The sequence below is a fragment of the Spermophilus citellus genome (assembly GCF_964194105.1).
Source record: "Spermophilus citellus genome assembly, chromosome: 4".
NCBI classification, from domain to species: domain Eukaryota; kingdom Metazoa; phylum Chordata; class Mammalia; order Rodentia; family Sciuridae; genus Spermophilus; species Spermophilus citellus.
Window position 1 is genome coordinate 143,838,298 of NC_138185.1, and position 25,677 is coordinate 143,863,974.

Genomic DNA, 25,677 nt, shown 5'->3' on the forward strand with positions numbered 1-25,677 from the left:
ATGGGCTTTTTATTTTTAAAAGAAATTATAATGATAACTTTATGGGTATAATTTACATATTATACAATTCACCCTTCTTAAGAATACAATCTCCTGGATTTTAGTATATTCACACAACAACAACCAATTTTAGAACATTTTTATCACCTCAAAAAGAAACTACATCCCCTTAGGCATCCCCCCTTCTATACCCTCTTTTCTCTTCCCCCTCAATCTCTAATCTTTCTGTGTCTGTGAATTAACATTTCATATAAAGTGAATCATATAATAGGTAGTCTTTTATGACAGGGCTGTTGCCTGACTGTTACTACTTGCCTTAGCCCATACTACCCCAGCCTGATTTTGTGGCAGGAGGCATGAGGGTAGCTAAGCAGGTTATTTCAAGTGATACAGCATTTCCAGACTGTTAGGACAGAAAAATCTACCTACAATAATGATTTTTCCCACCTAACAGGTCATCAGAATCAGCTGGGAAACTTTTAAAATGAAAGTTTCCTTGCCCAAATCTCTCCAAGAATTCAAATTTGGTAATTCTGGGCAGTGAGGTTTGCTTAGGACTGTGTGTGTGCCCGTGCTCCTCTGGTGATTTTGAGATTGCTTGGCTGTCAGCAGTAGGAATCAAATAGTGAAGAAAAGGAAACCTGGTTTGAATGGAGGCATGAGAAGAAGAAAGTGGCCTTTCTCTGTCTACTGGTTGTATCTGCAGCAGCTTCAAATCCAGCACCTCTTGTGCAGGCTTCAATGCTGGTTCATGTCAGATTAACATCTTTGACTGAGCATGACAACAGTGCATATTTGAAGTCCATCAAAACCGATGACATCAGTGTTATTTGCCATTCAGCTGGCAAATATCTCAATGCAGTATAGTAGAAAGAATACTTAATTTGTTTGAAGCTTGCCAGGTTATTCCACTACCGAGTTCCTGAGACACTGTGAGCATCCAGAGAGAGTGGATATGAGATGTGACGTGCTGCACAAATTATCAAGGGATAAGATGAGTGTTTAAAGAGGTGTCTTGTTTGCCTGCCTTATTTCATAGTAGAGAAAATAGTAGAGGCCCCAGAGGTAAAACTCTTCACTGAATGTCACACAACAGCTGTTGGTAGTGGCCAGCATGAGGACCGGGAGTCACAGCCTTTGCTTCCTCTTTTTTCCCCATGTTTTACTTCCCTACATCCTTTCCTTTTGGGATCTGGGGAATCATATCCAATCACCTTTCATTTTTAGAAATGAGGAGACCCAGGCCTAATTTGTCCATGGTTACAGAGCTAATTGACTTATATTTCCTTTGGCTGGGTAGGAGTTAAAATAATGACAGATGAAGAATCTAAGACGGTACTCACATATGATTTCTAGAACATCCCAAAGAAGATTCAAATATGGTGAGGCCTGAAGCTTATGCAATTTAGAAAAGCCCTCTTTAATAAAATAATACAAGACCAGGGGTGGTAGCACATGTCCGTAATCCAAGCAACTTGGGATGCTGAGGCAGGAGGATTCCAAGTTTGAAACCAGCCTCGGCAACCCTAATCAACTTAGTGAGACCCTGTCTCAAAAAGGTGGTGGGGGTAGGGAGCAGTGCTGGGGCTGTTGCTCAGTAGTCAAGTGCCCCTGGGTTTATTCCCTGGTACCAAAAATATAAAAAGTAATGCAAAACCAAAAATACCAAATTAGGTCTAGAACCTTGGAAATGGTCTGTAAAAATGAGGGATTCATTCACTTCACTGTAAATCCACCTCTTGGAACAACAATGAAGTCCCAAGTCATGTGAGTTCTGCTAGATTTTAATTTGTATAAATAATACCTGTCTTTCCAAATACGATTTAATTACCTCCACCTCACAGAGCAGAGGCTGTTCCATCAACAAAGTGATGTGCACCTGTTACATGTAAGGAAACTTCGAGGTCAGGAGGCTGCTGACTAACTCAGGAGATGAGGCAGGAAGGCAGAGATAGACACCACACTCCCTTCCCCACTGTGGTCTAGGCCAGGGATGGCTCAGGGGCCCATCTCTATTTGTGTCTCCAGTTTTGGTCTCAGAGAGTCTTCTTCACATAGTTATCATTCTTACTCTGCCTATCAGAGGGGAGGTGGTTGTTGTCATGAGGAAAACCCTTTGGGGTTTTTTGGAGTAAAAACTTTTCAAGATTTACATGACATTTTTGTGATTAACCCCCCCAGAACAAAAACAAAAACAAAAAACTCTCTTAAATCTCAAATTACTGACTTAAAATGACACATTAAAGTGCTTTTATACATCAAGGCCACTTTTCCCAAAACTGTGTCTAATGCCACTGAAATAATTAAAATAACAAGAGTAACCTGGATAATCTATACCTATTCTCAAAGAATGTATTTTAATTCCTTTTGGTAAAATAGCATCTTTATCTGATTCTGTTTGTTTAAATAATTGCAGTAGTATTATCTTTTTTTTCTTTTAAAACCTTGTTTCTGCCACCTTCTGAAAGATACAACATGGAGTTAGAGATATTGAGGCTCAAGAGGGGAGCTAGGTTACTTGAGGGGTTTTTATTATGTTTGCTTTATTTCATGTTTTTATTGTTACCTTTAGTTTTATTGAATTCCTGTGGAGGAGAGGGGACTTAGAGCTGTGAACTCAGAGTCCCTTTAAGTAAAACCACGCACAGTCCTCTGATGAGCATTTCCCTTGACTGCTGGGAGGGATGGCCGCGCTCTGGTGCCATCCCAGGCTCATTGCTTCTCATGGCAGTTTTACTGTCACTCGGAAATGAGCGTCCTGAAACCTTAAAGCACAGGGGGGCATTAAAACCCTAGCAGGTTTACAACAGCCCCTTGAAGCGCAGGGCGGAGGGTTCCAGAGCCCACAGTTTGAGGAGCGGCTGGTCAATTCTGATGTCACACCAATCCCATCACTGGGGTGTCTCTCCCTGTTCTTTCTGAATCACGGATTCAAACATCCTCAAAAACTCTTCCCGGGTAATTCCAAGACTCTTAACACATCAATTCTAAGGAAAAAAAATGAACAAATATCCAGAGGAACAGAAGTGTATTTAGGATATGGTTTTAATTAAAAATTTTGAGTTTTCCTTCTCAAAATTGAGTATGAACCATTAAAAATGGGAAAAAAAGAAAAAAAACCTCTGAGTATAAAAGCAATAAAAGCCATTATTACCACTAAAGATTTTGATTTTTTTTTTTTTTTTTTTTTTTTTTTTTGTACAGGGGATTGAACTCAGGGCATTTAACCACTGAGCCACATCCCCAGCCCTTTTTAATATTTTACTTAGAGTTAGGGTCTTGCTGAGTTACTTAGTGCCTTGCTAAGTTGCTGAGACTGACTTTGAACTCTCGATCCTCTTGTCTCAACCTCCCTAGCTGCTGCAATTACAGATGGATGCCACGGTGAGATTTTGAATCTTCTAATAAAAAAAAAATTGCTCTTCTCTTTCCCAAGTTGTACTCCTTAATAACACAAGGGAATTGAGTCATGGCTATAGCTTTAAAGTGCTAACCATGACATACATAGGAATGTATCCTATAGATGCGCAGGCACATACTATCAGCCTGCAGAACAGTGCAGAACATATCTTCTAGTGAAGGGACCGGTAAAGAAACAGGGAGCTGGTTGGAGCCACCTGGATGCTTACTTTCTCCACAGTTACCTTGAATCTACCCAGATTGCTAGTTATTAAGGTCTGTTTACCTCCATCCCACTCAGTTGGTACTTTGGCTATTTTTCTGATCATGAACCCCTCAATCCAAGGAAAAAGAAGAAAATATTAAGTGCTACGCTTGTACCAGTCAGTCTTCTCGATGAAGAACTGTTGTCACCCCTGTTTCATAGAGAAGATAAGTTGTTCAGGATCACCTATGTTTTTCAGTTTCATAGAGCTCATGAAATATAAAATGATGACCACAGCTAACTTTCATTAAACACCTTATATTTTTCCACAATTCATGAAAAAGCTTTAAAAGGACTATTTTATATTTTAACCTCATATCAACCTCCTGTGGTTGAAATTATGTGTATCATCATTTTACAGACATGATCATGCAGCCAGTATGATGGGGCCAACATTCAAACTGAGGCAGCTGGTTTGCAAAGACTGCACTTTGGATCACCAAACTGAGTCTCCTGTCTTCCTGTCCATCCAGTATTTTGTCACCAGCCCCATGTGGCTCCTGAGCACTCAAAATATGTCTGGTTTAAATTGCATTGGGCTACAAGCAAAACCCAAGCACCATATTTTAAAAACAGTATGAAAACATGCAAAATGTCTCATTGGTATTTTTTCATATCAATTACATGTTGAAATGACAATAACTTGATAATAATAAAATAAACTATTAAATTTAATTTCACATATTTTTAATTTTTTGAAATGAGGTGAGTAGACAATTTTAAATTATATATGAGGTTCACATTGTATTTCTCTCAGATAGTGCTTCTATATACTATTCCAAAATAGTTTATAGAGACTGAACTTTTCTTAGGCCAACATCATTTCTCATCAGAGGATAGAGAGGTTGAAGCCAACCTTAAATGTAAGGCTGGGGTTGTTTATAAATTTTAATTGCTTATGCTTTCTTTAACCCTACAATCATGTGTGGGCAAGGGAGATTGCCTCTTTTATGGTTCATAATATATATATATATATTTTTTTCAATGTCTGCATGGGATGCTTCACCTGATAAGATGTCCCTCTTCTATCCACTATGGTATGAATCGCTTAAGCTTTCCACACAGCTATGTCACCCCCTTGAATCTGTCTCCTACAATGTGTTATTGGATCCCAGCTCCAGGTATGGAGCCTGACAGAAAAGTGATTCTTAGTGGGTAGCCAGCATTTTTTGTTTGTTTCATTGTTGTTATGTTCTCAATTACTATCAACAGGCAGCAATTACTTGGATCCAAAAGGAACAAGAGGGGAATATTTGTGTGAGATGGGAATACAGACCAGAAAAACATTACCAGAGGTTCATAGAGTCTCTATTCTTCTCCCAGTCACATGCCCTCCCCTCCTCAGGCTGGAATTTTTTTAAAAAGGTCATGACTGCTAGAAACTCAGACACAGAAAAGCATGTCCTACAAGAAAGGTCAGTGTGTCCAAAACAAATGTTTATTCTAGCTATCTGTGGCAGCTTTGGACAGAGCAAGGGAAATAGGAGACTGATAATTAATGCAGGTACCAATTTGTAAGGTTGAGTGAGAAAATGTTCTTTGCCATGGCCCAGAGGCCTTCCCTGGCCTAAATTGAGTCCCCCTGCTTAGGCTACAGACACAGGTAGGGGACTGATGTGATGAAATAATTACATGCTTAAGCCACATACCTCCCAGCCAGTGCTAGAGACACTCCTCTGATCAGAGATAACCTACAAGAAGGGGACTTTCAGCACCAGGCCCTGCCACCTCCTGCCTCCTTCCCAGCCAGGATGGGCACATCTTCTTGCCTTTTCTGTAACTCTTTTCCCACTAGCCTGCTTCTCCTGGCTTGATAGAGACCATTAAAGAACTTTGTGAGACAGAGGGTCACCCCCTCTCCCATGGAGTCTTGTTTGAAGTCATCTGCTGGCTCACCCATTCATGCTTTCCTATTTACCAAGCTTCTGCATATCTCTGCCTTTGTGTTGGAAGCCATCCTTCCAACGACGCATGACCACTGATTATTTATGAGCTTCTTACACCTGGTTTGGCCTCGGAGATTCTGCCTTTGTTGATTTCTGCCTGCCTACCAGGACAGTCACTGCTGTTACCCTTTCTCCTTATCTGAGGACCTCATAGAACCTGCACCCAACAGAGCCTGCTTGTCTTTTTTGCAGTTCTGGGGAATTGAATCCCAGCCCTTGAGCATGCTAGGTAAATGCTCTGTCACTAAGCCACATCCTGCTTGTCTTTTTAGCTGATAAAACGGAGGGCCTGGGATCCTGTTATTGAAATTGCTACTTTAAAATCATTACCTCAGAAGTCCTGTAAGTTGCAAATTTATTTCACAGGAGCAGAGCCCACATATTAATTAGCACTCATTGTCATGGTGGTAGAGAACCTTAAACAGAGGAATGACCCTCAAGACTTGTCATGTCATTGGGAGCAGAGCAGCTGACAAAGGATGTTGTTAGTAAGAGCAGGTTCAGAAAGAACGGTTGAGGGGGTGGGGTAGATAGTCGGAGGCAATCTAGTGCCATGTGGAATCAGATGCCAGTGACCCAAATTCATACTTTGACCTTTCACCAGTTTTGCCCAGATTCTCACCTAATCCCAAACAACACCACCACAATTTTGTTTTGTTACCTTTTCAGCAATAACTGATACCTCAACTTAAGCTCCACTCTGACCCCCAGCTAGATCATATAATTTCAGCAAGAATCATAGAATAAAGTTCTTAAAGGACCCAAAATAGGCCTTAACCTCAATATGAAGATACACTTTTCCTCCACATAAATTGATGGGTTAAGACTTCATTTCAGGCAGCAAATAAGAGTTAAATTAAGAAGCCAGAAGTGCTATTGCAAATTATCTATTGAAATGGCTTTCCCCCCACCCCAAAACCTGCCAGATTTGCAAGTATCTCCAAAATGCCTTGTTCCAAATTATTGTATTTTATTCTTTGGATTTGTGTATGTGTTGGGGAGGGGAGGGGCTTGTGGTGACTGCAGGGAAATTGGTTCAACTCATAGAATAAAATTTGAACTTTTGCAAATGAGTAAACAGCCAAAACAAACACTCTTCGGAAAAAAAATACACATTTTCTCCTTTTGAAAAACAAGCAATGCCTAAGCAAAATACCTTAAAAGTGAACTAAAAAGCTTTTCTAAAATAAACAACTCTGCTTGTGATCCTAAATTGGGACCACATGTAGATGTGGAAGCTGCAAATGCTGTATGCTTAAGACTGTGTTTCTGCTTCTACTCTTTGCGTGCCTCCAAGTAGATGATGATAATGTTGCCCTTGGTCCCAAAGGAGCCTGAGCTTTTTGGATCCTTGGGTTGGGGGTGAGGGGAAGGCTGAAGAAGAAAGAAGAGGAATGAAAATAAATGCCTTTCAAGTGAGCTATCTGAACAATGGGTTTTGCTTTGCTCATCTGCCAAGGCTCACCCCAATTCAGATCTTCCATAGGGACAAGATGAGCCAGTGATGGGGCATTTGCCCTGTGGGCTGTGTGGGGACCAGGCTCCAACTGGGAGCACAAGTCTAGTACACTGCCCACGCCAGCCCCCTGCCCTGAAGCAAATCAAGGAATAAGCCAATTCACCACAGATAGAATCATTCCATTGTTTTTCTCAATAGCTAAGTGCTGTGTGCTTTGGGGTCACATGTCATGAGTTTGGAGTATGTGGGTATTGCAACATAAGCCTTCACCATTCTAAACAGCTTCCACTCACAGGGAGGAGAGTCCAGGCCACTATATCCATGTCTAAGAGTTAAGGGTTGTGAGCTCATTCTCTCATTCTGGGAGAGGTATTTCTATTCTATGTGCTCATGGTCTCTCTCAACAAACTGGCACTTACATCAGATACATATTTTGTCCCCTTTAGCTGGAAGGCAAGCTCCTTGAGAGAAGACATTATGCCACCTGCTTTGGGATGGGGGAAGCCTGCTCTGAAAAATCTGAAAAGATTGAGCTCAAGTGTTAATTTAATTATTTAATTTTAAATTGATAAGGAGTCACAGGTGCTAGCAAAAAGCTTTGAGCTGCTGTTGCACAAGATCCCAACTCCTACACTGTGATCAGAATGAACAAACATGTAGGATTCGTGCTCTGTTAATCATGCTGTTAAGAAATGATGTTTGGATAATAAAGTAGCTGGCATTTATTGAGTGCTTACTACATACCAGGCACTGAGATAAGCATTTGATATGCAGTATCTGATTTGGTTCTCCCACAGTATGTTATCCCCAGATTAAAAGGGAGGTAACGGATATTTTCTTGAAGATGGCGGCCAAGGGAGTCCAGCACACCAGTACGCTGCGCCACTGTGTGGGAGAAACACGAGGTGAAATGGCTGAAGGCTACCTTGGTGGGAATCCCCAGTGAAATTGAAGTGCTCCAGAATCTAGAGGTCAAAATTCCAGCGCGCGGGATTCGGCTGCAGGGGCTTGGTAGCGGGCGATTTCTCCTCACGGAGCGAAGCAGTACTTGGTCGGCGGACCGCCCCGTGGATGGAGTCTGGGACGCGCCCGAGTTAATTAGCCGCGAGGTAGCAGAGAGGGATTACAGCGAAGCGGATTCTGCAGGCTCCTGCCAGTGGCACACTAGCCGCGCTGAGTGCTGAATTCCAGCTTTGAAATACAGGAGAGAATCGGTCCAGTTCGTTTCCCGACACCGGTCGGAACACGCAGGAGAACTGCAGCCGCCATCATGGAGAGCTGACGCAATCATCCCTGTTTTCTACGATCTCAGCTCATTCAACTACAGAACAGGTGATTCCAGGCTGGTATTTGCCTGAGTCGCGCAGACAGATCGCTCAGGCTCGGGATTGGAAACTCTGAGGAGAATACTCTTCAGGCCTCACCCCTGGCAAGGCGGGCGCCGGGCTTTGAGCGGCCAGATTCTAGTTCCCCGGGTTGCTTTGGCCCAGGGCGGGAGATCCTTCTTGGCCCGGGGCTAGGGAACCCGCGGCGACTGTGTCTTTGACCCTGCCCCTGTCTGAGCATACACTGAGCTGGGAGAGGTTGGAGCTGCCAGGCCCGGGCGGGGGCCGCCTGGGCCTGAGGCTGGGGTACCTCTGTGGAGCCTGCTCCGAGCAGAGTGTGGCAGGGATCAGAGAGGCTGGGTTCGTGGCTGCTTGAGCCCAGGGCCGCGGAGCCTGCGGGGACCGCGAGCTGAGGCCAGCCACAAGTGAAACTTGCGACGAGGGGCAGCGGGACTCTGTCTCCTGGAACAGTTTTGACCCGGAGCTGGGGAGCGCACGGGAAGTGCGTCTTAGACTCTGCTCCCAGGGGAGCGTGCACCGAGCAGGGAGAGTTTGGTGCGGCCAGGCTTGGGCACCTAGCAGGGAGAGTCTGGTGCAGCCAGGCTTGGGCTCCCGGGACGGCACTGGCCTGGGATTGGGGAACCCGCGGCGGTTGCCCTGAGGAGCCTGCTCCTAGCAGAAAGTGGCGGGGATCTGAGAGACCGCTCCTGGCTCCCAAAGCGGCTCTAGCTCACGGTTGGGGATCCTATAGGGACTGCTTCTTGTTCCGGGTCCTGCTGGGTGCTGCGGGGGCCTGGAGGGCAGAGTGGAGCTGCCTCCTGTGCCCAGAGCAGGCTAAGGGTCCCGCCGGTGTGGTATCGCGACACCCCAACTGCAGCTGGGGCCAAGGAGAGTAGCCGCCCACGTCTGGAACAGGACCAGCGACCCGACGGCAGGGTAGCCAAGTCAACCCACTTGGAGTAGAGGCCGTGAAGAGCTGCCGTCTGACCCTGAAAGGTAGGCAGTCCTGCGTCCCACTGGCAGGACAGGCTCGGCAGCCGGCCAGTGTAGTGGACGAGTAGCATCGAGGCAGTCACGTCACACTGGTTGGAGTGGGGGTTGAACAGAGCCGCCGCCAGTGTCCGGAAGGAGCCCAGAGACCCGTTGGAGAGGCAGTTAGGTACCCCCACTGGGAGTGGGGGTTGAGCAGAACTGCAGCCCAGGCCCGCAGGGTGGGCAGATCTGAGACCCACCGGCGGATCAGGCTTGGAGGCCGACCAGCGTGGTAGACACGTCACATCAATTGGAGTAGGGGTGGAGAAGAGCTGCTGCCCACGTCCGGATCAGGACCAACGATCCGAAGACGTGGTAGGAACGTCACCGCAATTGGAGTGGGGGCAGAGTAGAGCAGCCACCCGTGCCCGCAGGGCGGGCAGACCTACGACCAACCAGCGTAGTATATAGATCACCCTGATTAGAGGAGGTTCACAGCCACTACCCGCCCTACAAGAGAGATATCCCAAATATACAAGAGCAACAAAAATAAACAGGGGGAAAAATTTCAAAAACACAACAGTTTCACGAAGCAGAAAGAAACGCAAGCAACATGAAAAGACAAGGAAAGAAAGGACCACAAGCAATGCAGGTCAACTCAACCCTAGAAGAGGTAATAGCTGCAACAGATGGAATGTCAGATAAAGAGTTCAGGATATACATGCTTCAGATGATCTGGATTCTCAAGGAAGACATGAGACAGCAAAATCAGACAATGAAAGATCACATTGACAAGGAACTACAGAAACAAATCCAGGAAGTAAAAGATCAATTTCACAGGGAGTTAGAAGTAATAAAGAACAAACAAATAGAAATCCTAGAAATGCAGGAAGCAATAAACCAACTTAAAACCTCAATTGACAATACTACCAGCAGAATAGATCACTTAGAAGATAGAACATCAGACAATGAAGACAAAGTATTTCAACTTGAGAAGAACATAGACAGTTCAGCAAGACTGCTAAGAAACCATGAGCAGAACATCCAAGAGATATGGGATAACATTAGAAGGCCAAACTTAAGAGTCATTGGGATACAGGAGGGCACAGAGCTCCAAACCAGAGGAATGAACAATCTATTCAATGAAATAATACGAGAAAACTTCCCAGACTTGAAGAATGAAACAGAATCCCATATCCTAGAAGCCTACAGGACGCCAAAAGTGCAAAATCATAAGAGATCCACACCTAGACACATTATAATGAAGATGCCCAACATACAGAATAAGGAGAGAATTTTAAAAGCTACAAGAGAAAGAAAGCAGATTACATTTAGGGGCAAACCAATCAGGATAACAGCTGATCTCTCAACACAGACTCTGAAAGCTAGAAGATCCTGGAATAACATATTTCAAACACTGAAAGAAAATGGGCTCCAACCAAGAATCGTGTATCCGGCGAAATTAAGCTTCAGGATGGAAGATGAAATTAAAACCTTTCACGATAAACAAAAGTTAAAAGAATTCGCAGCTAGAAAACCATCTCTTCAAAAAATCCTTGGCAAAACATTACAGGAAGAGGAAACTGAAAATAACATTGAAAACCATCAGTGGGAGGTAGGACAGTAAAGGGGGGAAAGTAACCAAAGAGGAAAACTAATCAGGTTTAGTAACATAAATAAACAAATATGACTGGAGGAACAAACCTAATCTCAATAATAACCCTAAATGTTAATGGCTTAAACTCACCAATTAAGAGACACAGGCTAGTCGAATGGATCACAAAACAAGATCCAACAATATGTTGCCTACAGGAGACGCATTTGATAGGAAAAGATATACATAGACTGAAGGTGAAAGGCTGGGAAAAATCATTCCACTCATATGGACTGCGGAAACAAGCAGGAGTGTCCATACTCATATCAAACAAAATAGATTTCAAGCCAAAATTAATCAAAAAGGATAAAGAGGGACACTGCATACTGCTCAAGGGAACCATACACCAACAAGACATAACAATCATAAATATATATGCCCCAAACAATGGTGCACCTACGTTCATCAAGCAAACTCTTCTCAAGTACAAGAGTCTAATAGACCACCATACAATAATCATGGGAGACTTCAACACACCTCTCTCACCACTGGACAGATCTTCCAAACAAAAGTTAAATAAGGAAACTATAGATCTCAACAAAACAATTAACAACCTAGACTTAATTGACATATATAGAATATACCACCCAACATCAAGTAGTTACACATTTTTCTCAGTAGCACATGGATCCTTCACAAAAATAGATCATATATTATGTCACAGGGCAACTCTTAGACAATATAAAGGAGTAGAGATAATACCATGCATCCTATCTGATCATAATGGAATGAAACTGAAAATCAACGATAAAAGAAGGAAGGAAAAATCATGCACCACGTGGAGAATGAACAATAGGTTACTGAATGACCAATGGGTCATAGAAGACATCAAGGAGGAAATTAAAAAATTCTTAGAGATAAATGAAAACACTGACACAACATATCGGAATCTATGGGACACATTGAAAGCAGTTTTAAGAGGAAAATTCATTGCTTGGAGTTCATTCCTTAAAAAAAGAAAAAACCAACAAATAAATGATCTCATACTTCATCTCAAAATCCTAGAAAAAGAAGAGCAAAATAACAGCAAAAGAAGTAGAAGGCAAGAAATAATTAAAATCAGAGCTGAAATTAATGAAATTGAAACAAAAGAAACAATTGAAAAAATTGACAAAACCAAAAGTTGGTTCTTTGAAAAAATAAATAAAATTGACAGACCCTTAGCCATGCTAATGAAGAGAAGAAGAGAGAGAACCCAAATTACTAGCATACGGGATGAAAAAGGCAGTATCACAACAGACACTTCAGAAATACAGAAGATAATCAGAAATTACTTTGAATCCTTATACTCCAATAAAATAGAAGATAGTGAAGGCATCGATAAATTTCTTAAGTCATATGATCTGCCCAGATTGAGTCAGGAAGATATAGACAACCTAAACAGACCAATAACAATAGAGGAAATAGAAGAAACCATCAAAAGACTACCAACTAAGAAAAGCCCAGGACCGGATGGGTATACAGCAGAATTTTACAAAACCTTTAAAGAGGAACTAACACCAATACTTTTCAAGTTATTTCAGGAAATAGAAAAAGAGGGAGAACTTCCAAATACATTCTACGAGGCCAACATCACCCTGATTCCTAAACCAGACAAAGACACTTCAAAGAAAGAAAACTACAGACCAATATCTCTAATGAACCTAGATGCAAAAATCCTCAATAAAATTCTGGCGAATCGGATTCAAAAACATATCAAAAAAATTATACACCATGATCAAGTAGGATTCATCCCTGGGATGCAAGGCTGGTTCAATATACGGAAATCAATAAATGTTATTCATCACATCAATAGACTTAAAAATAAGAACCATATGATCATCTCGATAGATGCAGAAAAGGCATTCGACAAAGTACAGCATCCCTTTATGTTCAAAACTCTAGAAAAATTAGGGATAACAGGATCATTCCTCAACATTGTTAAAGCAATCTATGATAAGCCACAGGCCAGCATCATCCTGAATGGAGAAAAATTGAAGGCATTCCCTCTAAGATCTGGTACAAGACAGGAATGCCCTCTCTCACCACTTCTGTTCAACATAGTCCTCGAAACACTGGCCAGAGCAATTAGACAGACGAAAGAAATTAAAGGCATAAAAATAGGAAAAGAAGAACTTAAAGTATCACTATTTGCAGACGATATGATTCTATACCTAACAGACCCAAAAGGGTCTACAAAGAAACTATTAGAGTTAATAAATGAATTCAGCAAAGTGGCGGGATATAAAATCAACACGCATAAATCAAATGCATTCCTGTATATCAGCGACAAATCCTCTGAAACAGAAATGAGGACAACTACTCCATTCACAATATCCCCCAAAAAAATAAAATACCTGGGAATCAATCTAACAAAAGAGGTGAAAGACCTATACAATGAAAACTACAGAACCCTAAAAAGAGACATAGAAGAAGACCTCAGAAGATGGAAAAATATACCCTGCTCATGGATAGGCAGAACTAACATCATCAAAATGGCGATATTACCAAAAGTTCTCTATAAGTTCAATGCTATCCCAATCAAAATCCCAACAGCATTTCTTGTAGAAATAGATAAAACAATCAGGAAATTCATATGGAATAATAAAAGACCCAGAATAGCAAAAACAATGCTAAGCAGGAAGTGTGAATCAGGCGGTATAGCGATACCAGACTTCAAACTATACTACAGAGCAATAGTAACAAAAACAGCATGGTACTGGTACCAAAACAGGCGAGTGGACCAATGGTACAGAATAGAAGACACAGTAACCAATCCGCAAAACTACAACTATCTTATATTTGATAAAGGGGCTAAAAGCATGCAATGGAGGAAGGATAGCATCTTCAACAAATGGTGCTGGGAAAACTGGAAATCCATTTGCATCAAAATGAAACTGAATCCCTTTCTCTCGCCATGCACAAAAGTTAACTCAAAATGGATCAAGGAGCTCGATATTAAATCAGAGACACGGCGTCTGATAGAAGAAAAAGTCGGCTATGATCTACATACTGTGGGGTCAGGCCCTAAATTCCTCAATAGGACACCCATAGCGCAAGAGTTAACAACCAGAATCAACAAATGGGACTTACTCAAACTAAGAAGTTTTCTCTCAACAAAAGAAACAATAAGAGAGATAAACAGGGAGCCTACATCCTGGGAACAAATCTTTACCCCACACACTTCAGATAGAGCCCTAATATCCAGAGTATACAAAGAACTCAAAAAATTAGATAACAAGATAACAAATAACCCAATCAACAAATGGGCCAAGGACCTGAACAGACACTTCTCAGAGGAGGACATACAATCAATCAACAAGTACATGAAAAAATGCTCAACATCGCTAGCAGTCAGAGAAATGCAAATCAAAACCACCCTAAGATACCATCTCACTCCAGTAAGATTGGCAGCCATTAAGAAATCCAACAACAACAAGTGCTGGCGAGGATGCGGGGAAATGGGTACACTTGTTCATTGTTGGTGGGACTGCAAAATGGTGCAGCCAATTTGGAAAGCAGTATGGAGATTTCTTGGAAAGGTGGGAATGGAACCACCATTTGACCCAGCTATTCCCCTCCTCGGTCTATTCCCTAAAGACCTAACAAGAGCATGCTACAGGGACACTGCTACATCGATGTTCATAGCAGCACAATTCACGATAGCAAGATTGTGGAACCAACCTAGAAGCCCTTCAATAGATGAATGGATTAAAAAAATGTGGCATTTATACACAATGGAGTATTACTCTGCAATAAGAAATGACAAAATCATAGAATTTGGAGGGAAATGGATGGCATTAGAGCAGATTATGCTAAGTGAAGCTAGCCAATCCTTAAAAAACAAATGTCAAATGTCTTCTTTGATATAAGGGGAGTAACCAAGGACAGGGTAGAGACGAAGAGCTGGAGAAGAAGAATAACATTAAACAGGGATGATAGGTGGGAGGGAAAGTGAGAGTTAAGGGAAATTGCATGGAACTGGAAGGTGAGCCTCAGGGTTATACACAATTACATATAAGAGGAAAGGAGGAGTAGGAGAAAAATTATATAAGTGGAAGAAACGATTTATAGTAGAGGGGATGGAGAGAGAGTAGGGGAGGGGAGGGGAGGGGAGGGGTGAGGGGACAGTGGAGAATGGGATAGACAGCAGAATACATCAGTCACTAGAAAAGCAATTTGTAAATCAATGGAAATGTAACTGATGTGACACAGCAATCTGTATACGGGGTAAAAATGGGAGTTCATAACCCACTTGAATCAATCTGTGAAATATGGTATAATAAGAGCTATGTAATGTTTTGAACAACCAACAATAAAATAATTAAAAAAAAAAAATAAATAAATAAATAAAAGGGAGGTAACGGAGGTGCAGCCAGAGAGGTATAGAATCCCAATGTGGCAGAGGTGGACCTGAATCTAGGGCTCTCGTAACAGGAAGCTTCAGAAGTTTCTTTTATATAAAAAGGATGGTTTTGCTATGGATCCACAGTAGATGAAAAAAGTTGCTTTTCGTAAAATATGTTTGCATTTTAGGACTCTGATTTCTTGGCAGCAATCAAGGCAAAAAAGGAAAGTCTTAACACAGAGTGGGTCTTGAGATGGTCATGTACAGAAACTGCTCAATTTCTTTTATTTCTTCCTTTGAGCCCACTTGAATTACCTGAATTGCAGGAAGCAGAAACATGGAGATTAGACATCAAGAAGTTTAGAGCCCACCCTTGTTCGGGCCTCATCTTTCAGGCTCTATTTCCTGTTAATAAGGGCTAACTTGCGAGTCCTTCTCCAGCCCTCTCTTCTTGCCCCTGTCTTCTTTGCTCCAGTGGAGACGGTATGTGGGTGACTCTGCCTGCATGCCATACCAAATAGGAGAAACCAAGGCTCGGATTGTTCAGGTGCTGACTGATGAGTCCTCCCAGTGAGGAGCAGTGATTGCACTTTTTGTAAAAGTGGGTTAACTTCAAGTCATGGGGGAAAAAAAAAGAAATTTTCAGGGCAAGTGAGATCTTCCTTAGTAAGGCCCTCGGGGTTTCCTGGGATGGGTCCTCATTTAGTCCCTCGTGTCCTCTCCGTGCTCCACACTAGCCACATTCTGCCTCACTGCTTTCCACGTCAGATGTCTCCTCGGCCCCACTTTGCTTTGCCCTCCTCCTGGCTGAGGGATGGGGAGTCCTCCCCATATCTCCATTTCCTCTCCTCATTTCTTCGGGTGCTTTCTCCCTTGCACCTTCAGCCTCTGAAGGAGGGTGAGGAAAAAAACCAGAGGGGCAGCTACTCCTCAGAGTGACCTGACAGCTTCAGTCTCCCAGACCAGTAATGAAAGAAAAGCTGGTCATCACTTTAGAAATGATTGATGGAGATTGGCTGGAGGAATGAAGGACAAGACCACAGCATATTTTTAGCATCTGCTGTTTGTGGTAACATAAGTGAAAACTGCTGGACCCTGTCCCTCCCGCTGAATGGCTGGTATTGAGGAGCGTGTGCCCACTCCCTGCCAGCCTCTCCTCACGGAACTCCCTTTTTATGAGGTGGGTGTCTGGCTCCTTGGCACCAGGCTGCCCCACCACAATTCTCCTTTCTTGCTGGGCACTGATGCCCAGCTGCAAGAGTCCACGGACAGCTCAGCATGGGGTGCGGGTACTGATGGGATGAGGCTGGCTGTAAGCTTGTCAGGGTGTTACCAAATTGTGAGGCAAAGTCTGCAGGGCAGGGGCTCTGTCTGGATGCTCTCAGCCTTCTGGCATGAGCCAGCACTCAGACACGAAGGAACCATGGTAGTGAGGGCAACGGCTGGTTTCCCATTCAGAGTGGTTCTGCTGGTGCCTGGCTCTGCAGTGGGAAGCCAAAACCCTGGTCATTGCTGCTTTGGGTCCTTTGAGCTACAAACCATGAGAGGCTCCATTATCCTGACAGGTGGTTCTGCCAACTGTTGCTCTGGAGCTGGAGCTAACCTTTGAAAGATGGGAACCCACTGGAAAGGTATGGATGGGCTGTATAAGGCCCCCGGGGGTTCTCCTCATGCCTTCTGGAGTGCAAACAATATTGGAATTCCAGACTCCAAAAATAGCACTGATTTTCTGGTGACTTTAGGCAAGTAATTATCTTGCAAGACTTTTAAAAATGTTTTTATTCATGCACTATAGTTATACATCTAGTGGGATTCATTTTGACGTATTCATCAAAGCATATAACAAAATGTGCTCCATTTCAATCTCCAGTACTTCCCCTTGCCCTCCCCTCCCCCTTATCCCTGATCCCCTTTTCTCCATTCTACTAATCTTCCTTCTATTTATTTATGGTTAAATATAAAAGTGAAATTCATTGTGATATATTCATATATGCACATAGCATACTTTGGTCAACCTCATTCCCCAATTCTTTCCCATCCCTTCACCTCCTCCCTCCTCTCTGGTCCTCTGCCTCTACTTTACTGGTCTCCCTTCTATTTCTTTTTTTTGAGATCCCCATTTTTATTCCTTTTACCTCTCTCACTTTCATATGTAAGAGGAAACATTCAACACTTGACTTTCTAAGTCTGGCTTATCTCACTTAGCATGAGGTTCTCCAGTTTTATTAATTTATCAGAAAATGACATAATTTCATTTTTCCTTACTTTATTATTTTTTTTTAACTTTTCAAGTATAATTTAGAATCTAGAATGTACAGTAACAGTAATCACAGGTCTGCATGGGTGAACAAAAAAACAAAGGATAGCCTTAAATCTCTTATATGTTTAGGAAACAGTGTTAATGATCAGAAATATACTTAGTAAAAGTAAACATATATAAGACAGATCTTCAAATCACAGTGTAGCCCTTCTGTGTCAGATACAATATGTGAAAGAGAGCACTTATTGGTTGTCTTGTCGGTAAACTTACATAGACTTTCATTTTATAAACTTTTACGTAACACTTAGACAAGGCTTAGATAGATAGTTCTCAGAGATGCATACATATACTTAGTTACATATATTTTGGATGTCAACAATGTTGTTATAACCTAAATAACAGTTGTTTGTTTAGATAGTTACAAAGTAATCATTTAATACTTTAAAACAGGTACAAACACTAATTCCTTTGAGATTTAATCATAATTTCATTCTTCTTTGTGGCTGAGTAGAACTCCATTGTGTATATATACCACATTTTTTAAAAAATCCATCTGTCTGCCAATGGGCACATAGACTGGTTCTATAACTGGGATTTATTATGAATTGTATGTGTGCTTTAAACATTGCTGTGCATGTATCACTATAGTATTTTAGTTCCTTCAGACAAATATCAAGGAATGGGTCGTGTGGTGTTTCCATTCCTCGTCTTTTGAGGAATCTTCATACAGCTTTTCAGAGTGATTATACTAATTTGCCATTTACCAACAATGTGTAAGTGTACCTTTTCCCCCACATCCTTTGCAGCAATCATTGCTATTTGTATTCTTGATGTTTGCCATTCTAAGTGGGGTGCAATGAGTTCCTAGTGTAGTTTTGATTTGTATCTCTTTGATTGCTAAAGATGTTGAATATTTTTTCACATATTTGTTGGCCATTCTGTTTATTCTTTTGAGAAATGTATATTTAGATTTTTGGCCCATTTATTGATTAATTTATTTGGTGTTTTTTTTGAGATTTTATTTATTCTTGATATTAATCCCCTGTCAGAAGAGTAGTTTAGCAAAGATTTTCTCCTATTCTGTAGGATTCCTTTTTATACTCTTCATTGTCTTCTTTGTTGAGCAGAAGCTTTCTAATTTGATGCCATCTCACTTATTGATTCTTGGTTTTAGGAGGGTTGTTATGGAAGTTGATGCCTGCACCAATATGTTGGAATGTTGACCCTGTGTTTTCTTCTAGTAGTTTCAGTGTTTCTGGTTCAATTCTTAGGTCTTTAAGACAGTTTGAGGTGATTTTTGTGCAGGATGACAGATAAGAATCTAGTTTAGTTCTTGTACATTGAATATCCAGTTTTCCCAGCACCATTTGTTAAAAAGGTTATCTTTCTTCCAATGTATGTTTTTGGCACCTTTGTCAAGGGTCAATGATTATTCTGTGTGAATTTGTCTTTGTGTCTTCTATTTGTTCCATTGCACTATGTGTATTTTTTATGTCAGTACCATGCTGGTTTTGTTACTATATCTCTGTAATATAATTCAAGTTAGGTATTGTGATGTCTCTAGCCTTACTCTTATTGGTCAGGATTGTTTTGGCTATCCTGGGTATTTTATTCTTCTGTATAAATTTTAGGGCTCTTTTCTCTGGTTCAGTGAAGAATGTCTTTGGTATTTAATAGGGATTGCATTGAATCTGTAGATTGCTTTTGGTAATATGGCCATTTTGATGACAATAAGTCTGCCTATCCGTGAACATAGTATGTCTTTTCATCCTCTAAGGCCTTCTTTCTTTCTTCAGTGTTTCTTAATTTTCATTGTAAAGGTCTTTCACCTCACTAGTTAGATTTATTTCTAAGTTGTTTTTTTTTTTTTGAGAATTGAGTAGTATTCTTGATTTCTTTCTCAGCCAAATCATTATAGGAGTATAAGAAAGTTATTGATTTATGTATGTTGATCTTGGTATCCTCACAGGATTTATTTTCTTAATTATACATATGATTAATAATTCTTGTCCTACTAAATTCACTAGAAGATTTTTGGTGAAAATATATTAAAAGGTACTTTGAAACTATTGAAACCATAACATTACCCAAGAGTGGCAGAAGGGTGAAGTCAGGAGTGGTCTGGCCCCATTTTTCTTTATTTCTGACCAATCTTGACTTCTATCAAAACTCTGCTCACCAAACCAGCCAGGAGAGGCTCTTGCATCATGGTGTGATGTCATCAGGCTCTGTGAAGGATGTAATTTGCACACATTGAGAACATATCCGCAAGGGAGGTGTTTACTTCCAATTCCTGCAGGATTCGTGTGAATGAGAAATGGTGCCACAGGCTGCTTTTCTTGTGAAATGTGGAGGGCCTCTTTAATTGGAATAAAGCCTTGAGTCAAAGGACTTTCACTGCAGCTACAACTCCCTAATCTGAAGCCTCAAGGGGCTTTTAAAAAGGCTCTCAGCAGCTCCACTGGATGTTGCAAATTCCATGAAGCAAGATCAACACCCTAGGGTGCTCTCAGAACTAATTTAATCTTATTTTACATGCAACTTTAATGAACTCTATCTTCTCATTTTTCAGATCTTTGTTACTAAAAGCATGATTCACAGACCAGTGGTTTTAGCATCACCTGGGAATTTGTTAGATGGTGAAAATTTTCCTTTAAAATGATTTAGTACATGAATATTGATCTTAAAGGGGTTGTTTCAGTCATCTGGGTACTATATGGAAAACCATGTTCCCCAATAAAAAGATGAGTGACATATTACTATAATTGGAAAACTCAGTTCAGATTTTGCTTCTTATACATTTATGAGAGTAAAATATAATACCAGAGATTTATTCTAAGAAGCAACTGAAAACTCAGCCGGTACACTAGAAATCTCATGGCTGTTCAGAATTAAGTAAAAATTTTGGTGTTTTCTGGTATTAACTTTTCACGTTTTTATTTACTAGACATTGCAACTGTTCAAAGTCACTAAAGCAGGAAAATGGATCTGAAACTGAAAGGAGTTTTAATTAACCAGAAAGATGCATGCCCTGCTCTGAATAAGTGAGAGTGGAAGGTGCTAAATTCCAACTAGTGTCCTTAAAACTTCTGCTGGGAGTCATGCTGGGACCCCACCAGTTCATGAGTGGCAGAGAAGGAGCTGAGGTCCATCAGAGAACCAAGGCTAGGGAGAGACTGACACCAACAAGGTCAGCTGCCTGGCTGGATCACCAACCTAAAAAGCATATGCAGGAGAGGTAGAAAGGCACAAAGCAGCGGATGGGGATGCAGAAGGGAGTCAGGTGTGGGTGAAAGCTTAGCAGACTTTTATGGAGTGTTCTAGCACAGTCCAAGAAAGAGATTTAAGGGCTCCAACCCAGATCAGACGAATTCAGGTATCCTTTTCCTTCTTCCTACAGTTGCTCCTATGCATCACAATTGAGTACAACTTTGTTGCCACGATGATATAAGCAAAATCTATCAATAAATCAATATCTAGAGTTTAGAAATAATCAGCTTCCTGATACCAATTTTATCACATAAAGCATAGGTAAACCAAACTGGGCTTTAAAATTCATTTGACAAAAATTAGGTATTTTCCATTCACTTTAGAGATATTTGTAGATTGCTATGGCTGTAGTGGCAACAGATAAATAACACATCATCACAGGGTAGAATTAATTACCTGAAATAATTTCAAAGCTGTAGGTGAAAGATCCTGTCTTTAGCAATGGTGTTGTTTTCTCAGATCAGCAGACCTGTAGACTTTGGCATCTTCACAGACTTTTGACTCACCTGTGTTATGTGTATGGCTACTGTGGCCACTCTGCCCAATCCCTGTCACTACACTCCTGCATTTGAGCAACAGTTTTAGAGTAGGCCTTCTTAATTTCCTTCCAACCTATTTTGTACAGTGGTCAGTTGCTGTACCACTGTGCATTGTCTACACCATGGTTAATTGTACTGGGGAGTATATCTTATTACACACCACTGGCTTATTGTGTTAGCCTTAATTAACCATCTAGACTACAGCATCATCTAGAGAATAGAAACCAGATCTGTCATATTTTTATCTTCTATAACTTTAGCAAAATAACTGATATGTTTCTTCCAGCAAGAAGTCTTCCAGGCTTTAGAGAAGGGCTAGATTATTCTCTCTATACAGCTGTGACATCTGCTGTATCCTGCTTCCAGTATAAGTGCATTACAAGTGTCTCTTTCTTTTCTTTATTTTCAAAACAATTATCTTTTATTTTTATTTTTTAAAAATTTATCTAGTTAAAAAAAATTGTCTAGTTAGTTATACATGACAACAGAATGCATTAAATGTTTGTTTCTTTTTGTATCACTATAGACTATAGACTAATGAAAGCAAGGTCCACATGAGAATGGTTCATCACTGACCCTCCCGTACTTAGTCCAAGTCTTGATTTATAGAATATACTCAATAAATATTTTTAAAATTGATTAGTTAATCATTTTAAAATGCATCTGGATGTAAGATAGTGAAGAAGATTGAAGTGAGTGGACCAAACATCATTCGTAGCACCATAACATTTTGATTGACGTGGCTTCAGCCACGTCAATAATATTTAAACATTATAATAAACCAGACAACTAGCATTTTATTGGGTCTGCAACCAGGTGATTTTCAAGTTATTTTCCATAAGTGCTTACTTGTCTATAAAACTCCAGGTCCTGAGTGCAAAGGGCAACTTTTTTTTTTTTTTTAACTTCTACACTTCTCCCACAGTTCCTACCCCAGCAACTTTGTTTTCATTTGATGTCATTAGTGCAGTTTGAAAAGAGCTTGTGTTCTAATATATCTGCCTGGTTCTAAACATCTGTTGCTCCATAACAAGCGTGGCATTCATTTTAATGGCTCTGGTGCACACAGGTAAACAGAGCCTTGGCAGGCCTTTCATAAGGGAGACTGTGTTTGCTTCCTTCATTAATTACTAATGGGGCATTAAGACATGCATTCACCTTTGAGCCAAGTTGGATAATTCTTGGCACCTAATGCTAGGGTGCTTTCAAAAGTTGAAACATGTATTGACACAGCAGAGAGCATGCCCTATAGCAAGCACAGTGGCAGCGCCAAGATTATACAAAGCTTCAAATATATCAATACCAACTATACTGATATGTCTGCTTAATCCTTGCAACTTTTGAGTTAATGTTGAATAATAATTACATATGTTCAGAGTACCTCTACAAGCAGCTACCACAGCATGAATTGGATCAACCATCAGAAAGACACAGAAAGGTTAAAATAGATAACAAATCAATGGAATAAAAAGTAGCAGGCTAATAGGGGAAATATGAATGAAAGTATGCTTTATGAATTAATTTTTATTTAATAGTCAATTACTAATGTAGTTAAAATGAAGAATTTATATCCTTGGACATGCCAACTAACATAGCATCAAAGTGATAAAATGAAAACAGTAATAAGAGATTGGCAGATAAATAGTAGTATTCGTAGATTTTAACATATTGCCATCAGATTATGATAAAATATAAGGAAGAACATAAAGAATACACTTAAAATGTTGAATAATTCACTATTTTTTTGACATTTATGAGTTATATAAAATACCTTATTCTAGCACATGGAAAATATACAAAAATATAATATAGTAGTCTGCAAAACAAATACATTTTTTCAAATGTAAAAATTCTGCAGGCTGCCCACTCTCATTGCAAAGCAATGAAATATAAAAATGAATGATATCAACAACCCAGATGATTGGTGGTTTATGAATTTGAGAGCTAGGAGGAATTACTGGAGGTAAGATTGCCTTTTTAAAGTTAAACCTCAAATCAAACATAATAAATGGAGATTGAATGATGAAAGTAACTTTATAGAGATAGTATGACTCCCAAGACATGGAGCCAGACATGATCTTACTGAATATGTTTACATTCCCAAAGAAAGAAATGTGTCAATCCAAAGTAGAGTTGGTTGAGCCCAAAATAACAAGAGCAAGCTACTGCGTTCATCCAGGGAGAAAGAGAAGTCCATCCAGCTGAACTCAGGTAATCTGGCCAGTTGGCAAGATTATCTTGTGGAGGTGGAAGGTGGAGCTCTAATTTCAGGCTTGCCAAGTCATCTTTTGATTCTGAGTCGTGGTCCCTTGTATGAGTTTGTGTCCAGAGTACTGTACACTAAAGCAGCTGTGAGGGGTTCCTGGGCCTAAATAAAACTGAGAAATATGAAGTTCTTTCAAGAAATGGTCTGCTCTCTGATGGAAAAGGAAACTTCCTGAAACTTATAAAATGTTAGGGCTACAAGAAAGTGTCCAGAAATTGATATGCATTTGCACATATACAGTAAAGCAAGTTATGCAATCAGTGTAAGTTGTTCTTATTCTCTGCTGGGCCCTAGGTTCTGAGAAGGTTTTGATATGAAGCACTTAGAAGTTTGTGGGAGGCATAAAATAAATGGGAAATGACATAATTTTTTTTAAACAAATGCTGGTGGGATAATAGGTTAACTGTTTTACATACACCAAAATAAATAACATATGTATTAAAGAGTCAATTTAAAAAATAGAAAAGCTAAAAGCAATATCCCAATGTTGGTAGTATCTCTGGAGGGACAACAACTTTGCAAGTTTAGAAGCACAAGAAGAAATCACAAAGGAGAATAAAAACAAGTCTGACTAAACAAATATTAAAAACTTATGTTGGTAAAGTATTGTAATAATGACTAGAATTCAAAGTCAGACAACATGGGAAAATATTTGCCAAAGCTGTGATGGCCAAAGGCCTGATATCTTTATCATGTAGAATGCTTGAACAAATTGATAAGGTAAACATTTTAATTCCAAGACCATAAACAGACAAGTCATAAGTAAGAAATCAAAACTAGCAGATAAACATAGCAAATATTTGACTGAGCTGAAAAATCAAAAGACATTTAAATTTTTCTAAATTAAAATTAGCAGAGGAAGTTTAAAAAATTATTTTTATAAATCCCAATGGTTAGTAAGGATGTTCTAAAATGGTATTCTCATTTTTTGTTGATGAATTTCATTAATTAGTACCTCTTTTTTTGGAAAACATTTGGCATTACAATATCATGAGCCATAAAAATGTTTATAGCCTTTGACCCGGTAATTAGACTTCTGGGAATTTATCCTGAGGAAAATTAATCCAAAATATGGAAAAAATTAAATGCCTAAAACAAACTGGGAAACACTAAATGTCTCCAATAAGGGAATAGTTAATACGTCATGGTACAGCGATTGGATAAAAAAAACTACATAGTCATTCATAATTACAGGAATAGAACCCAGGCAGACAACGGAAGTGTGCTTGTGCTTTAATATGAAATAAAAATGAGTAAAGCTTTATGTGTAAAAAGACATGCTGAGGAGAAAACGAAAGATCAGAATAAATACCTCAAAATTTAAGTGGATGGAGCCAGAATGGCAGGATGAGAGGTGACTTTTTTCTTCACCTTTTTTCTCATAATCTTCTTTCAGTAACCTCCTCCCTTTCTGCCCCTACCCTCAACCCGATCCATGCCCAGCTTCCAGAGTCCTTCCCATAAGTGCCATGCAAATTCGAACTCATCCAAGAAGCCCTCCCATCGCGCCAGCCAAATGAAACTCTCCCTTTCCACACTCCATAGTGCTGTATTCACATTTCTATCATAGCTCATGTGTAATCTGTCTTATGCTGAAATTATATATATATATGCAATAAATATAAAATCTGTTTCTGCACCTAAATTTCTAAACATCTAAACTTTCCTCTAGGGCAGGAACGGTTTTATTTATTTTTCTTTCCCCACAGCATAGAACACAGCATCTTGCCTGTATGATATGCCTGAATTAATAGTAGCTAAAAATGAATTTAATTGCACTGCAATGAACCTCTGATTCCTTTGCAGGTGGAGCTCATGAAGGTCTGCAGCACTTGGGTCCTTTTGGCAACATCCCCAACATTGTGGCAGAGTTGACTGGTGACAACATTCCTAAGGACTTCAGTGAGGATCAAGGCTATCCAGACCCCCCAAATCCCTGTCCCGTTGGAAAAACAGGTAATGGACATACCCTTGGGTTCCCATGGAAAGTAGAGG

General features: G+C 40.4%; 1 protein-coding gene across 2 annotated transcripts in view; it reads left to right on the forward strand.

Annotated features, from left to right (window-relative positions):
* SCG5 (secretogranin V) overlaps positions 1–25,677 on the forward strand; it is a 63,776-nt gene that overhangs the window by 21,959 nt on the left and 16,140 nt on the right. For both annotated transcript variants that reach the window (XM_081293299.1, XM_081293300.1), the window contains exon 3: positions 25,489–25,638. In XM_081293299.1, coding sequence (XP_081149425.1) covers positions 25,489–25,638 — 150 coding nt within the window. The remainder of the gene's footprint in view (positions 1–25,488; positions 25,639–25,677) is intronic.